At 44.7% G+C, this 14578-nt stretch overlaps 1 protein-coding gene across 2 annotated transcripts in view; it reads right to left on the bottom strand.

The window, feature by feature from the left end:
- Positions 1–584: 584 nt before the first annotated feature.
- Positions 585–14578, bottom strand: part of NIBAN1 (niban apoptosis regulator 1) — a 54312-nt gene continuing 40318 nt past the window's right edge. The window contains exons 6-15 of one of the 2 annotated variants that reach the window (XM_063165456.1): positions 13634–13749; positions 11265–11369; positions 11008–11170; positions 10015–10202; positions 9607–9768; positions 7497–7607; positions 6844–6951; positions 5851–5962; positions 3632–4795; positions 585–792 (exon numbers count right to left, since the gene is read on the bottom strand). In XM_063165456.1, the coding sequence (XP_063021526.1) occupies positions 767–792; positions 3632–4795; positions 5851–5962; positions 6844–6951; positions 7497–7607; positions 9607–9768; positions 10015–10202; positions 11008–11170; positions 11265–11369; positions 13634–13749 (2255 nt within the window). In that variant the 3' untranslated portion in view covers positions 585–766. Of the gene's footprint in view, positions 4796–5850; positions 5963–6843; positions 6952–7496; positions 7608–9606; positions 9769–10014; positions 10203–11007; positions 11171–11264; positions 11370–13633; positions 13750–14578 lie in introns of both variants that reach the window. The other variant, XM_063165455.1, reaches the window with a different exon arrangement.

Genomic DNA, 14578 nt, shown 5'->3' with positions numbered 1-14578 from the left:
CGCGCCGCCGTCGCTTCCGGCACCGCCCCTCCTCCAGCGCGCGCCGCCGGGCCAATGGGAGAGCGCGGCGCGCGGGTCACGTGAGCCGGCAGGGAACGCGTAACGGGAGGGTCGACGTGGACAAAGGGTGGGGAACCACAGCTCCCAGCGTGCCCCGCGTCCTGACAGCACACAGCTCCCGGCGTGCCCCGCGCCCCGCCCCGCCCCGCCCGCCGCGCTGCCGCAGGCGCCGCCCGGAGCGGCTCCGGACGGAAGGGGCCGTGCGGAGCAGCCCATGGTGGGCAGGGACGTACTCAGAGCCCCGTCCAGCCTGGCCTTGCACTCTCCCACGGATGGGGCAGCCACGGCTTCTCTGGGCACCCTGTGACAGGGCCTCACCACCCTCACGGCGAAGAACTTCCTCCTAAATACCCAGTCCAACGCTCAGTGTGAGGCCGTTCCCCCTCACGCTGTCACTCCCTGCTCCCCTCAAAACTCCCCTCTCCGTGCTGGGGACACCGCCGTCACTTCCAGCTCCCTGAGGAACGTTTCTTTAATAAAATCCCCCAAGTTATCACACCCTCACAAAAGCAGCCTCCCAGCAATGGAAGGAAAGAGCGTCTTTATTTCCGCGACAAGCGTTTGTACAAAGTTCCAAGCAAATACAAATACATGTGTTTCATATTCTGGCCCTTAACAGGGGGAGCCCCGTGGAGCTCCACATCCCAGCCAGCTCCCCTCAAGGCACCCGACTCTCAGCCGTGGGCCGTGAAAAGCGATTTATTTATTACAGTTCACGGCTTGAGAAGGAAACTGCAAGAAAGCAACAAAAACAAGGGAATGGCTGCATTATTATAATTTCTGATCAGTGGTCCCACGTAACCTTGCAGATTGCTGCGCTCTTCTAACCAAGCTGTCGCTGCTAACCATTTGTGGTAGACTAGAAAAGCACTACTTTATCCATTTGCAAATGGGCAGAAGAAAATGCCCAAAACCAGCAAAAAAAGTCCCATGGCCACGAGGAACTGCAATTTAAATTATACAGGCTGAATCTCCCCCATCCTTACCCATCTCTCTGGTGAAAAACATCTGAGCATCTGCATTCAGCAATGCAACACGTATCACAGGAAAATATTAGCCAGATCTAGGCCTGCCACAGTAATAACTCCAAAATTACCATTATGGAAATACTTATGCAAAATGCTCTCTGTACAGATGTATCTGATTCATATTAGAATGAATTAGTTTCCTTTTGCAGGAGGCTGAAGTATTTTTTGCTGCCATGCTGTCTTTCATAGAAAAAAGTACTAAAACCCCATAACGTCCCCTAATTTTAGCATAAAAGGGCTGCTTGCTGCTGCTTAACTCTAGAGCACTTTATAAATTTGAAATCACTTAACACTCAGTACCAATTTAAAATAGTTAATAATTTGTAAAAGTGAAGCAGCTGTCAGTGAAATAACCAATGATTCGTAAAAAAAAAAAAGAATATGCTGGCAGTGGTTTGTATGTTTCCAAATTAGTATTTCTGCATGAAATAGAAGGAGGAAACGAGTCAAAGTACTTCTGCAAGGAAAACGTCTGTGACCTTCACGTTTCCACACCACAGTACAGCTTCTAGAATAAATAGGAACTTCATTTATTTTACTGTAGTGGCAGAGTAGTTAATCCAGTTACTCAGCAAGGTTTCTTCCTCACACAGTAATATTTGCCTGTTCCTCTAGTGTCAATTTTCTGTTAATAATAAAGAATATTTTGATAGCATTAAAAGACTTTGCACAGTTTGCTGAAGTTAAATGCTAACACATATTATGCTCCCTGGACTTTGTTATTTCTTTCTGTGTCTTTATGGGGCATAAATCCTGCAGTCCTTGCTGCAATTATAATTAATCTTTGCTGTCCTGCACTGTGTGACATTCAGAAACAGGCTCCAAACACCAGGCCAGAATTTCTTAAGTGCCTTAAACTGACCTCTAAAGTGAGGTCTTGCATTTGAAAGGCCAATTTACTAAAATACTGGGTTTCATCTCCAAGCTTTTCTGTGCAAACCAAGATGCAAAAAACACATTTAAGCAACTCTGTGCCAAGATCATGGCTTGATACAGATTGTTTGTATGAAAGCAACTGTCTCATTTTAATAACCGCTTCTGTAATGTGATTCTGCCCTCCAAAATCTAAGCACATGAAAAACAACCTCTGGCTGCCTGTCACTTTAGTTAATATCTGCATTAGAAATTAGATGCAATGATTATGGTATTTCACAATTGTTGCCTCTTATTACATGATTTCCACACCTAAAAAGGTCTACAGACCTGAGTAACTCAGTGAGATAGGGAATGGCAGGGCTCAATATTCTCTATGAAATAGCTGTAAGTGAATCTATTTTATGGTGGGATTTACACCAGAGAAATCCTGCCTAATGGTTATAGTTATTGTAAACATTCTCTTCTCTCCCTTCCATAAAACAAGACAAAACAAAATAGCCATAAAGTGCTCTGGAAGGCTAAATAACCCCGAAGTGCAGAGTGGGACTGAGAAACCTGCTCCCATACTTTCCCCTTTTTAAATACAGCAATAAGAGAAAAAAAAAAAATTAAAAATCAGAATATTTGCTTGTCTTTCGTATCTGCCAAAACTTGAAAATAATTACGTAATCAGTTTGCAGATTTTGCACAGTGTGGCTTTTCAGCAATCTACTAAATCAGCTATTTGGTTCTGTTTACTACTAAAAAATGTTTTTATTTCCTGTATACTGCATGCAAACACTAAAAGCATCCTTGAGTACCAACCACCAGAATCAGAGCGGTACTTGTCAAAACCATGCATTTAAAAATCAAGAGGATCCCTAAGAACAGCTAAGTTGTTAAAATAGGCTGATGATAGTTGGGCGTTTGAAGCATTCAGTGGTCACATTTCCAGACTTTTCCTCTAGCTTTAAAAGGGAGCAGATTTGAAGTGACAGATGAGATCCCTCAGCAGTAATCTGGTTTTAACCAGAACGAAACCCATCACCCATCCCTCAGGAAGGGATTCGTGGGAAACCTGCAGGAGCTGGGGACACCACAACAAAGCGCGTTTCCTCCAGCCCCGACCTGAACAAGTATTCAAAACTGAACAGGGATTACTGGAGCGAATAGGTCCTGCAGGGCTGGGCTGAAAGCTGCTCTTTACTCCTCAGAGTTTTGCTGTGCGGGACCATCTTCTCGGTGCTCTTCTGGGAGAATCGCTTTTCCTGCGGTGCTCTGAACTCCTGCCTGTGAGGAGGATTGATCTCCCGGCTCCCCCTGTGGCCACCCCGGCTCTGCCCTGGGCTGCTCCCGGCGCTGCTGCGGCTCCAGGCACACGGGCTCCAGCAGTCCTGGGTTGGCTCTATCCAGGATGGGCACGTCCCTCGTGGCTGCATCTGCAGCAGGGCTGGCAACGGGGCTCTGTGTCCCACCGTCCTCCAGGACAGCGTGGCTGTTCCCTGTTCCTTCCTGCCCACGCATCGCAATTCCCGTCTGTCCCTCTGGCTGCTGCCTCTCACCTCCCGCCCCTGCATACCGCACACCTGGTTTGCTCTCCGCCTCTGCCTTTGCCTCCTGAGGCGGAGCCCAGCTCTCCACCAGCCACGGTGCTTGTGCCCCCCTGGGCACGCTCTCTACCCTCGTACCATCTGTCCCCAGGCTGGCTGAGGACGGTCGCTCCTCCCTGAACTCCACACATTCTGCTGCATCTTCACTCTTCATCTTCTGGCTCATCTGAATTTCTGCCACAGCCACTTCGCTCAACTCGTAGATCCCATTATGGTGCTCCTGCAACTTCAGCAGCTCGCTCTCGCAGACCTCCTTTATGTTCTCAGCTGGAGTATCTGCTGGGATCTCAACTGTCAGCGTCAGCAAACTCCTTATCTCATTCACATCATCGGGGGATTTACAACTCTTTTCTTCTGACTGGCTGTCTTTTTTAGGACTATCCCCAAACTCTGCTTTCCCTGTCTTTTCATCTTGGGAGACAATCTTTGTCTCAGTACTCTCACCACTTTCTTTTTTACCATCCCCTTCAAACCCTGTTCTTACTGCATTTTCACTCTGAGATAATTTTCCCATAGTTTCATTTTCTACGTTACTTTTCTTTTCTGCACTCGCTAAAATCTCTGTATCTGTTACACTCTCAGGTGGGAAGGTGAGCTTTAACTCAGACACTTTTTCCTGTGCTGTGCTTGCTTTCTCAGTGCTGCTGGCAGACACACCAGCTGTTACTGTTTGACTCCCTGAAGTCACCTCTTCTTCCAGGACTCCTTCAGGTACCTTCAGTTCTTTTTTAGGGCTAGCTTCAAAATTTTTTACTGCAGTGTCAGTCCCAGAAGCTACTTTTTCCTCCATGGCTTTTTGCTGTGCCTTGAGTTCTCCCTCAGTGCTCACTACACACTCTGATACATTCTCCAATGCACTTTTCCCCTCTCCAGCTCCTTGTTTAGTGTGGCCAGCCGAAGGGGACTCCTGTTTGTCACCAATGTCTGTAACAGCCACTGCTTCCCTCCTGCTGGCCTGATCACCAGCTGCACCAGCAGAGGCGCCTGCCTCTTTGTCTGGTGACTTTCCCTCCTCAGCATCCTTCTCCCAGACGATTTTCCCTGTCACAACGAGCGTTTCGTCCCCGTGGCTCTCAGTGTCCGAGCCCTCGGCTCGGGGAGCTGCGGGAGCCTTGGCGGGGGTGCCCTGTGCTGATCCCACGGGGGTCCTCAGCTCCGTCAGGCTGGACACGCTCTCGCAGGGCACGTTCAGGTTATCCTCAAACAGGTTGTGCTTCCTCAGAACGGCAGCTTCGTTGATCACTGAATAAAACAGAAACACCACACTGCTTTGGGAAGGCTGACAGAGGCACAGGGAAGAACATACAGTGCTTTCCCAAGTTTATGTTGTACATTTTGATATTAAACACAACACTAACGTTCATTTTCAGCTTCCTTTTAGTTCACATTTCTTTTCTGGGGACGGGGATTTTGTTTTTTGAATAATGGCACTTTAGTATTGACCCAAGCATTTCTGAACCAGAGGACCCACAATGCACAAAGGTAATGCTTCAGCGCAGAAGAATTTACATTGAATATGCCAATATAAGTCTGCTGGTTACAATTATTATACTGCTCTTTTGGAATGGGAGTGCCTATGGCCTGTGAAAACATCCTGTGCAGTACATCTGCTTGTCTGTTATCCAGGGTATAGACAGACAAGCACATATAGAGAGACACAAGTATTTTAGAAGTATTTATATATATATATATATATAAATGTATATATATGTATGTATGTACATATACATATAATACATCTATATATATACACACACATATGTATATATAGTATTTATTAGGAATAGTCTCGTTTTCTGACACAGAAGCAGAGAGATCTGCAAGGAGTACTGCACTGGCATCAGTGAGTACTGGAAACTGAATCCAGCAGTTCATTTCATTTGAGGAAATTGATCTCTGTTACCATTAGTCTTTGCAATTCTCTTAGTCTTGCAACTGGCATAGTCTTGCCATTTAGTCATCATCAAATCTGCACAAGTAAGGACAGAATCCCCCTCCTTGGCCCAGGGAATCGAGATAAAGTGAAGTTGCCATAATTACATTTTGTTAGAAAAAGGCTTGTGCTAAGCCACCACTCTCGAGTTCCATGGATTTAGTAAAGCTGCCCCATAAATCAGATTTTAGGCCTTGCAACACATCTTCAGTGAGCCAAATAAAAAACACTGTGGGGACGTAACCACCAGTGTTGGAGAAAGCGGGACAGGAGCAGCCAGGTGAGAGCCCTGGGAAGCTCTGAAGGAACAGTTCATGGGCCACAGGCTGCAATGTTATCCCTGTCACCTCAGAAATGTTCTCACCTTTCAGGGCCTCTTCAAGCAGTGTCTGATGTAAAATCTCTTCGTACACGTTCTCTACTTGGATCACACTTGTGTAATCAGCAAAAATGTACTGCTCATATCTCTGCAGCTCCTGTGCAGGTAGGGAAGAAAGGAACAGATGGAGAAAACTGAGGGATTCTGAGTCCTACTGCAGCCAAACAGCTCAGAGATGCCATGGAGCAGGTCTTGCCACACCCCGTGACAGCTCCTGGGGTGCACTGTTTGAACTATGACTCCCTGAGCTACGTGTGTCCACAATCAATTATGTACTTACCACACAGTGTTCCTGCAGTACAACCACAGGTAAAAGCACTGCAGAGCACTGCCTGCTGAAACAAACAGCTGCTGAGGAAATGCCTCACAACTTGTTTGTCCAAGGAGGCAAATCCACGGTGCATGGGAGATGCGGGGTTTGGTTTTGTTTTTCTAATAGGTGTGTAACACTTTGAGCTCCCTGATTTACACTCATCTGTCTAATTGAAACACTGTCATCAAGCAGCTGCTTGGTGGTCTATAAAAAAGTAAATTAAGTGACCTCTGCCCATTTCTAGAAAAGGCACCTACATAAATCACCTGGAGGTTTTCAATTAAAAGGTCAGGACTTGGTGGGGCCTGTCAGCTGTGCCACACTTTGGCTTCTAGAGCTGGCTGCTCATTTCTGCAGAGGCACAAATACAAAAGGCTGGTGGGAAACTAAACAGGAAGGGCTTGTGGAGGTGTGCTCCACACTGCTTCCTCTGTGACAGAGACATGGGGTGTCTGCACGCATATACCAGGTGATAAAATGCTTGTCCCTGTGCTCCACACCTACCCAACCCGTGAAGTGGCACATCTAAGCACTGAGCAGGCAGGAAATCTGCACAGTCCTCTGAGAGAAAACAGCCTGACAGTTTTAAGGAATTACTGCCAAGGTGCTGTTCCTCCCCTGCCTTCCCTTATTGGTTTTTGAGGATTTTAGTCCCAGACACCTACTGGTTTGCATGTTGAAGCCAGTGTCTTCTGCATTGTGGGCAAGGTAATCTGCACCAGTGCCTCCTGGAATATCTTCTTGCGGATGGTGCTGCTGTCGTAGTCATATTGCTGCCAAAACACACCAGAGAGAAACAAGCCCACACGTGCCTGGGTTATTCACCACTCCCACAGGGAACTGCTTCCTGCCAGCCTGCAGCTGCTGCATCACAGGTGCACAGGGTTGGGATGGCCATGCAGGTTAGTCCAGCTCCTACAAAATCACTCCAAAATCTTCTGTTCTGGGATCTCTTTTGCTTCTTTTAACTCCTAGGCTAGAAACAGCCCCTGACTGCCCTCCCCGGGTGTTTCAGCACTGCCCTTTCTGAGAGTAACCAATCCCACTGGCAGGCTACTTGTAAAGTTAATTAAAATTATTTATCCAGATCCACAGCATATTAATAATCTGATTTACCTACAATTAAAGGGACTGCACATGCAAATACTTCTACAAGTGTCTGCCCAGAACTAGGTTTTATCCCCCAAATGGGCAGCTTTGCTAAGTGGCACCAAATCAATATTTTCAGCTTATCCTCTTTCAAATACTGAGGTACATTCATATAAAATATATTCTGTTTCCAGAAAGGCAGCCTGCAAATGTGCTATATGACATTTACCTTCAGCACTCTCAGCTTGACTTTTTCAATGGTTGTTGCAACTTTGGCTGAGTCTGCCTGGTGGCTTGGAGAGAACAACTGCTCAAATGTATAAACTGCATTTTCCATCAGCTAAAAACAGTAATTAAAAAAAAAAAACTGTTAAAGACCAGTAATATCAAATTCCTGCAAACATGATACGCACAACTGTTAATTTAAATTGTGTTTCTGAGAAGGTGCTCTGAAGAGCACTGAAATGCTGCAATAAATAAATAAAATTAAAGCTGTGGTATCATTGCCATGCTGTCCCAGCTTTCTTGTATAGATTTGATCTCATGTCCCCACCCAAACTGATGGTAGCAGAGCCAAAATGTAGAACTGATTATCTGTGTATACAGACCACAGTCAAAACTCATTATCCCTAATAAGAAGATTACCATTGACTTCTATCAGTAATCATTAATAAACAGTATTTAATAATACTGCACATCATTTTCGGTAGCTTTTATTATAATACAAATAAATAATCAGCAAAAATCACACAGAGTGCAATCACTTCTCACAGTATTATGCTAAGCTGGCATTTACCATATTTTCAGCTTATCATTAAGAATATTATGCCCCTACTCTGAAGTTATTTCAGACAAACAGTTCTGCAAGTGGTAATTGAGTCTATTTAATGAGGCTTTGCCTTTTCTTTAGCTGTTCCCGTTCAAATTTTAACGTTTTCTTATTGGAGAAGTACCGGGAGATATGCAGGGGGGCCATTCCTTCAGCCAGTTGAGCACCGTGCTCCTAGATTTCCTGAAATTGGCCACTAGAGGATGCCAGGCTCCCGAGGCAAGGAATCCTGCTCCACCCTCCACCCGAGGTACATTTTAGCCAAATACTACACTAACACAGACATGTCTGATTTCACTTATTTATGAAATTAACGTCCACGGACAAAAAGGGAAACTACACAATATTTTTATGAGGAAACTACCAGCCTCTTAAAGAGGAAGATGCAATAACAGCATGTTTTGAACAACTCCTGTTATAATTTAACTTATTTCTTGTTAATTTTGACTCATGTTCTGTTCAGAGAAAAAGTGACCTCTTCGTTTATATGGGATTTATTTTCTGTCTACTTCTTTGTCTTGACTCATGGTCTTCACTCGATGAAAGACACTTTATTTGGCAGCATTTTGGAATGGTCCCCCCTGAAAGACCCAGACATGAAATCAGAATTTTATTTCTGAGTAATTCCTTGGCTGCTGGTCCTGGCTGTACTCAGAAGAGCTGCTTGTAGGAAAACCCTATCCCAGCACTGTCCTAGACACTTGTTTTCCATATTCATAACTTCCACTCCATAGATCTGGACCAGCTCCATTTCACAAGATTACTGAGCAGATTAGTAAATTTCCCAAATACAGATTAAAATCACAGGGTTCAGTTTAGAGCTCCAAGGCCAAATCTGCCTTGTGATCTGGCAACTGAAATCAGTCTGCTGGCCAGCTCCTCAGACACTTCTGGCCAGGCATCCAGGAGGAATCCAGGCAAAGCAGAGTTATAGCCTGTACCTGCACACATAAGACGGGACAAAGAGCTGGAGTTCAGTTTTCATCTGGAATGATATTGTCACCTCCACTAGTCCCCTGAAAAGTGAGGCTGCATAAAGTACCTACACCCTGAAACATCAGGCTCTGAGTTTCTAACATTAATTGCTTTACTTTATATTAGTGAGAAAATCAACTACCAAGGAGGAGACATGCCATTTTGGTAAAACACATTTAATACCCTTCCTGAAAAACCAAGTCTTGGGAAAGGGAATCAGGTGAATTTTAGCCACCCCACTAGTTACACAACTTTCTTGGGTGCTGAGACACTGGGAATTCAGAATCTGAAAGTTCAGGGCAACAGATGATCCATGCAAAGTTTTCATGCCTTGCTGAACAACTCACACACAGAGAGTCTCACAAATACAAGTGTCAAGCAGCTTCTAGCTGGTTTTCTCAGGTTTTGTTACTTGTTCCTTGCCTGAGAGACACTCTGAGGCTCTTTCACAGCTCTTATCAAGATTCCTTTGAAGCAGATTAGCAGGACAAACCTAACCTGTTCTCCCAGGAGGAAAAACTGGATCTTACAGTACCTCTTGCATGAAGTTCTGTGTCCTCTGAATCACAAAATCGATGTGATAGACCTTGAAGCGACTCTTGAGGTCCTGCAGGAGCTCCTGGAGCAGGTTCACTTTCAGATAGCAGGGCTCCATTTTCACCGAGTTGAAGGGCAGGGTCATGAGCTGATCCACATTCTGCATTCCCATGCAGGTTGAAAGAAAGCAACCAGAGGTGAATTTTTAATAGAGAATGTAACAATTTGGCTTTAACCCAAATTCTGGTATCTGCACTTTAGTTGCACAAATAGCACAAGACTTTCTAAATGACAAAACCAGGTGCTCACATGCTTCCAGCTGGGAAAACAAATCCTGCTGCCAGCCAAGGCCTAGCCCAGAACATCCTTGTGCTGGTACAAAGGCTCCAGCTCTGTTTTGTCTTACCTCCTTTAGCCTAGTCATGTCATTGGTCTTCTGGAAGTCCTGGATGATTTCATTCACTTCCTTGTCAAAAAGCGCGCGCACTTCCGTGAATCCGGAACTGACGGGGCCCATGAGCTCCTCCAGGATGGAGGCGAGGAATGGCTGGATGTTCTCTGTGCAGCACTTCTGGGCAGGCTCAGAAACACTGGCTGGAGGGTCACACAGGACAAAATTGCATTTAGAGACAGTGAAAGAAGTAATTGGAACTTATCTCTTTACAATTAATTCAATGGTTTTTGTATTTTTCCCTGGAGTGACACCTCCACAGAGGTGATGAGTGTGTGCAAGAAGTTCACAGTTGTATGAGTGACAATGAAAACTCTTGTCCCAAGCCTCACCTAAGCAAACACTGCAACTGGGGGCACTGTGAGGGCAGAGAAATGGGCAGCTCTCAGTATCATTACCAGCTATTTATTTATTTATTTATTTATTTATTTGACAGCTTAAGCAACACCAACAACATTTTGCCTGCTCTTTACATTCCTTTTTATATTCATAACAAAATTATGATTACTTCACAGTAAATAAAAAACACCTAAGAAGGCCTTTGGCTTAAATATTCTTTGAAAGCCCATGGACTTGTCACATAACCAGAACCTGGTTTTGTGGTGCATTCCTAGAGATCAGGTCTTTTAATTATGCTCACGTGACCTGTATCTTCACTACCTAAGACTGTGCAAGTAAAAATGAAAGCAGAAGGAACAACTCTGATCAGGATACTCAAAACCTGTCAGCTCCAGTTTGAGAAGACCTGGTATTATCACAGACACAGTAGCCACAGGTAACAGTTCCCACCAAAGGCAGCAGAGCCTCGTTTGTGTTCTGAAAATTCATGTCTCCAGTTGGATTTCTCAAAACACACAAGGATTTCAAAACAAGTACATCTGGTAATTTGAGCAACACAATGGGAAATGTTGGAAAATTGCTCCAAAGCACAGCTGTTCCTCCACTAACCTTTGATTTTTCCAGCTAAGAAGTTCTTGGAGTTCAGAATCTGATCCATGTCTGAACGAATGGTCCCTTCAAGAGTTTTTGCAAATTCTCTACATTCTTCTTTCAAGGTGTTTAATTCTTCTGCCACCTGCTGCTGGACTAAGCCATAGGTTTCCTCTACGATCTGGACCCAAATCAAATTGAGAAGCAGAGATCAGAATCAGCACCCACAGAGAGCTACCATGAGCAACAGCTACTCTACAAGTGTCAGTCCTTACCCCAAACCAGGCTCGTTTCCTGTCATTCCTCTTTCCCTTCATTTTAGGCAGGATCATTGTCTGCAGGTTAGGCAGCAGTTCCTCCATCACCAGGTTGCTCAGGATCTGTATGGTCAGGAGATGAAAATGCCAAGTTCACACCCTGTTCTTTACCTGAAGCACAGAGTGATGTGTGCAGGCAGTGGCTCAGCTCTCCCTCCCTCCCAGCTGCCAGGAGTCACCCACAGAGGCTTTGCACTCTCTCTGCCTAGATTTGAACTGCAACTCCTTCCTTACCTGCCCCACTCAAATGCACCAAATAAATATGCAAGACTTCATAAACATCTGATTTTGGGACTCTAGGCCTCCCTCTCCATGTTTTTTATTTATGGACATTGTCTCTAGCCTGAGAAAGCTGCACCAACAGTCCAGCACAGCCTACATTCAGGATCACATCCCTGCTGTACCTAGCTGCTGGCTGACCCAATACAGAGTGCAAAAACACCCCTCAACTTTCCATTTTCAGGGATTTTTTCACTCATGTCTGTGCTCCCAGATACTGTACCTCATGTATTACAGCTGCCAGAGGAATCTGAGGCATGCACCAACACCAGCAGAGGGAACTGGCAGAAACTAGAGCAGCACAAGTAAAGAAGGACTCTGACTGCAGCCCAGTGTAAAACAGGGCATAAACAGCCAGTGTGGAAATACAACACACAATACCTGCTGTAATATACCTCTAATATACCTCAAATATGCAATACACTTTTATTGGAGTTTCATTTAGGTACTTAAAGATAATAACACAGCAGCACTTCATATTCAGCACTGCTGACTCAAATGTCTGTCAAAAGCAATTCACTAATTCAGGTCCTGAACTAATGGCTCCCTTAAAAAAGATCTCATGAATAACCCAAACTATCACAAATAATAAACGTGAGAACAGATCAGATGGATTTAAGAGCCAAGGGAAGGGCATGAAGCTGTGTCAGGGCAGGGTTAGGTTGGCTGTCAGGGAAAGGTTCTTCCCCAGAGGGTGCTGGCACTGCCCAGGCTCCCCAGGGAATGGGCACAGCCCCAAGGCTGCCAGAGCTCCAGGAGGGTTTGGACAATGCTCCAAGGGATGCGCAGGGTGGGATTGTTGGGGTGTCTGGGCAGGGACAGGGGCTGCACTGGATGATCCCTGTGAGTCCCTTCCAGCTCAGGATATTCTTTGATTCCACAATTTTATATTGTGAAGAATCTTGAGTTCTCTGGGAACATTTTTAAGGCATTGGTGGATCTTCCCTCAGGTGCCTGGGCTCACGCTCCCACTCCAGCCATGCTGCAGCCCCGGTGTGAGCTGACACTGTGGGGACTCAGCCACCACAAATAAGTGTCAGCAAATACATTTCTTGGCATTCTTTAGGGATTTTACAGCAACAAATTTCAGCCTGCTTGCTCCAAACCACTCACTTAGCTTGGATATTTGCCTAAAATAATTATTATGTTTGGTCCAAGCAGGCCATGAGAACACACTATACTTACAGAATGAATTATTGCTAAGAAGATAATAGTGGAACTAGGCTGGATGTCTTCTGATTACAGCTCTCTTGAGACATATGGGCTATGAGTAAGATGTTGGCAAGCAATAGGAAAAATAAAACATGAAATGAAACTAGCACTATAATAGCCCCATAATATGAAGGAGGAAGGGAGAACAGAAAACCCCTCATGTAACTCCTAAAGTAAAGAATTTATTATCAGATGCTAGCAGGGAACTTCAATCACTGACATGATGGCAGCGGGAAAGACACTGTTTATAGATTTTTTTTCTCCAGATTCTACATTTCTCAGCATTTCAAAGGTAGACTTCTTCTAAAACAATAATCTGCTTCCTTAAAACAAACCACTCTCCTTAAGGCTTTTTCCGTTTTTCCAAGGGAAGCCAGATTTCATCAAGGAAAACAGCCAGCAGTTGGCACTAAAGTAAACAAGTAAACATTTGCTGCTGAGTGCTCAATGTTTGGAAAAAAACCCTGTGAATCAGGGTGTAAATAATGCCCTGTGGAGTGATGCCAGTGGGGTTGTGGGGTAATCTCAGCTACCGAGAGTGCTCCAAAGCCAGGTGCCCAAGTATGGACGCAAACTCTGGTCTTAGCATTTCTTTTCTGAAGAACTGAAGTACACAGATTTTTGGTGTTACTCTACAAGACTCTGATTTAGAAGTTTTTATTAAAATAGAATTATCACTTACATATGAGTAAGAGAGGTCTTAAAATCTCAGGTATTTCTATCTACGAAATTTTCTTTTTTAAGATGCCCTTTTTGCTACGAGAATTTATAATCTTCACTGTCCTCAGAGCTGCAATACCCAAAGCCAAAACCCCATCAGGAATTTATTCTCTTACCTCTTTTTCATTGCCAGTTATCATCTCCCACGTGCCATAGTGGCCTTTCTCCTGCCGGAAGAACTGGATGGCCTCTAAGAACGCCTCCACTTCATATGTGGTCTGTTTGAGAAAGTCTGGAGAGAAGAAAAAGTAACATAAAGGATTTACCCAGAAATAATCTTTAAAAATAACCATCCTTTTCTGAGCCATTTTCCACTCCACGTGCACCTAGTAGTAATATTTTTAAATAATTTACTAAGCCTGGATGCCTGGAGACCCTGGGTGTTCACTGAGATTTAGAAGTGCATTAACATAGGAAAACTCATTCCTTGCCTTTACACCTGTGAGCAATGTGAGGTGGCACACAGAGAGACTGACAACATGTGGCAGGGCCAACAGTTGGGAATTCTTCTTCTTTAGTTCACAATAATGACAGGCAGCTCATTGAATAAATTGCTAAATCCCAAGTTAACACTCCCCAATAACTTTCTGTTTTGTTAAGAAACTGAGGATCAAGATGGTTTTTCATTGATATACAACAAAACAGACCTCAACAAAGAAAGCACCATGCTTGTACCAGTTAAGAACAAAACCTCCTGACAAGATCATGCTGATTTCCCTAAATATTTCAGGAATGTTCAACCAGGGCTCTGGAATATCTGGTTATTGTGCAAGGCCACTTCTGCCAGATGGGAGCTTTTCCTGAGAACACTGTGGTGGCCTGGGGACACCTTGGCCTCAAGACATGAAGCAGAGTGGCTGCTTGGCAAACCTGAGTGACAAAACCATCCCCAAACACTTCAGTGATTGTAGTGCTGTGTCTTCACTATCAGAGAATCAGGATTACTGTCTTGTGGGAAAACAAAGCCACAAAGGCTTATTGTACCCTCTCCAAGATTGTCTGCTGCAGCCTTGAGCAGCTGAAGTCCTGTTGTGCACTCTGAGAACAAAGGAGGGAAGAAC

This window comes from Melospiza melodia, chromosome 11 (genome assembly GCF_035770615.1).
Source record: "Melospiza melodia melodia isolate bMelMel2 chromosome 11, bMelMel2.pri, whole genome shotgun sequence".
Taxonomy (NCBI): Eukaryota; Metazoa; Chordata; class Aves; order Passeriformes; family Passerellidae; genus Melospiza; species Melospiza melodia.
Note: the sequence above shows the minus strand (reverse complement) of the source record. Positions and strands in the feature narration are given on the sequence as shown.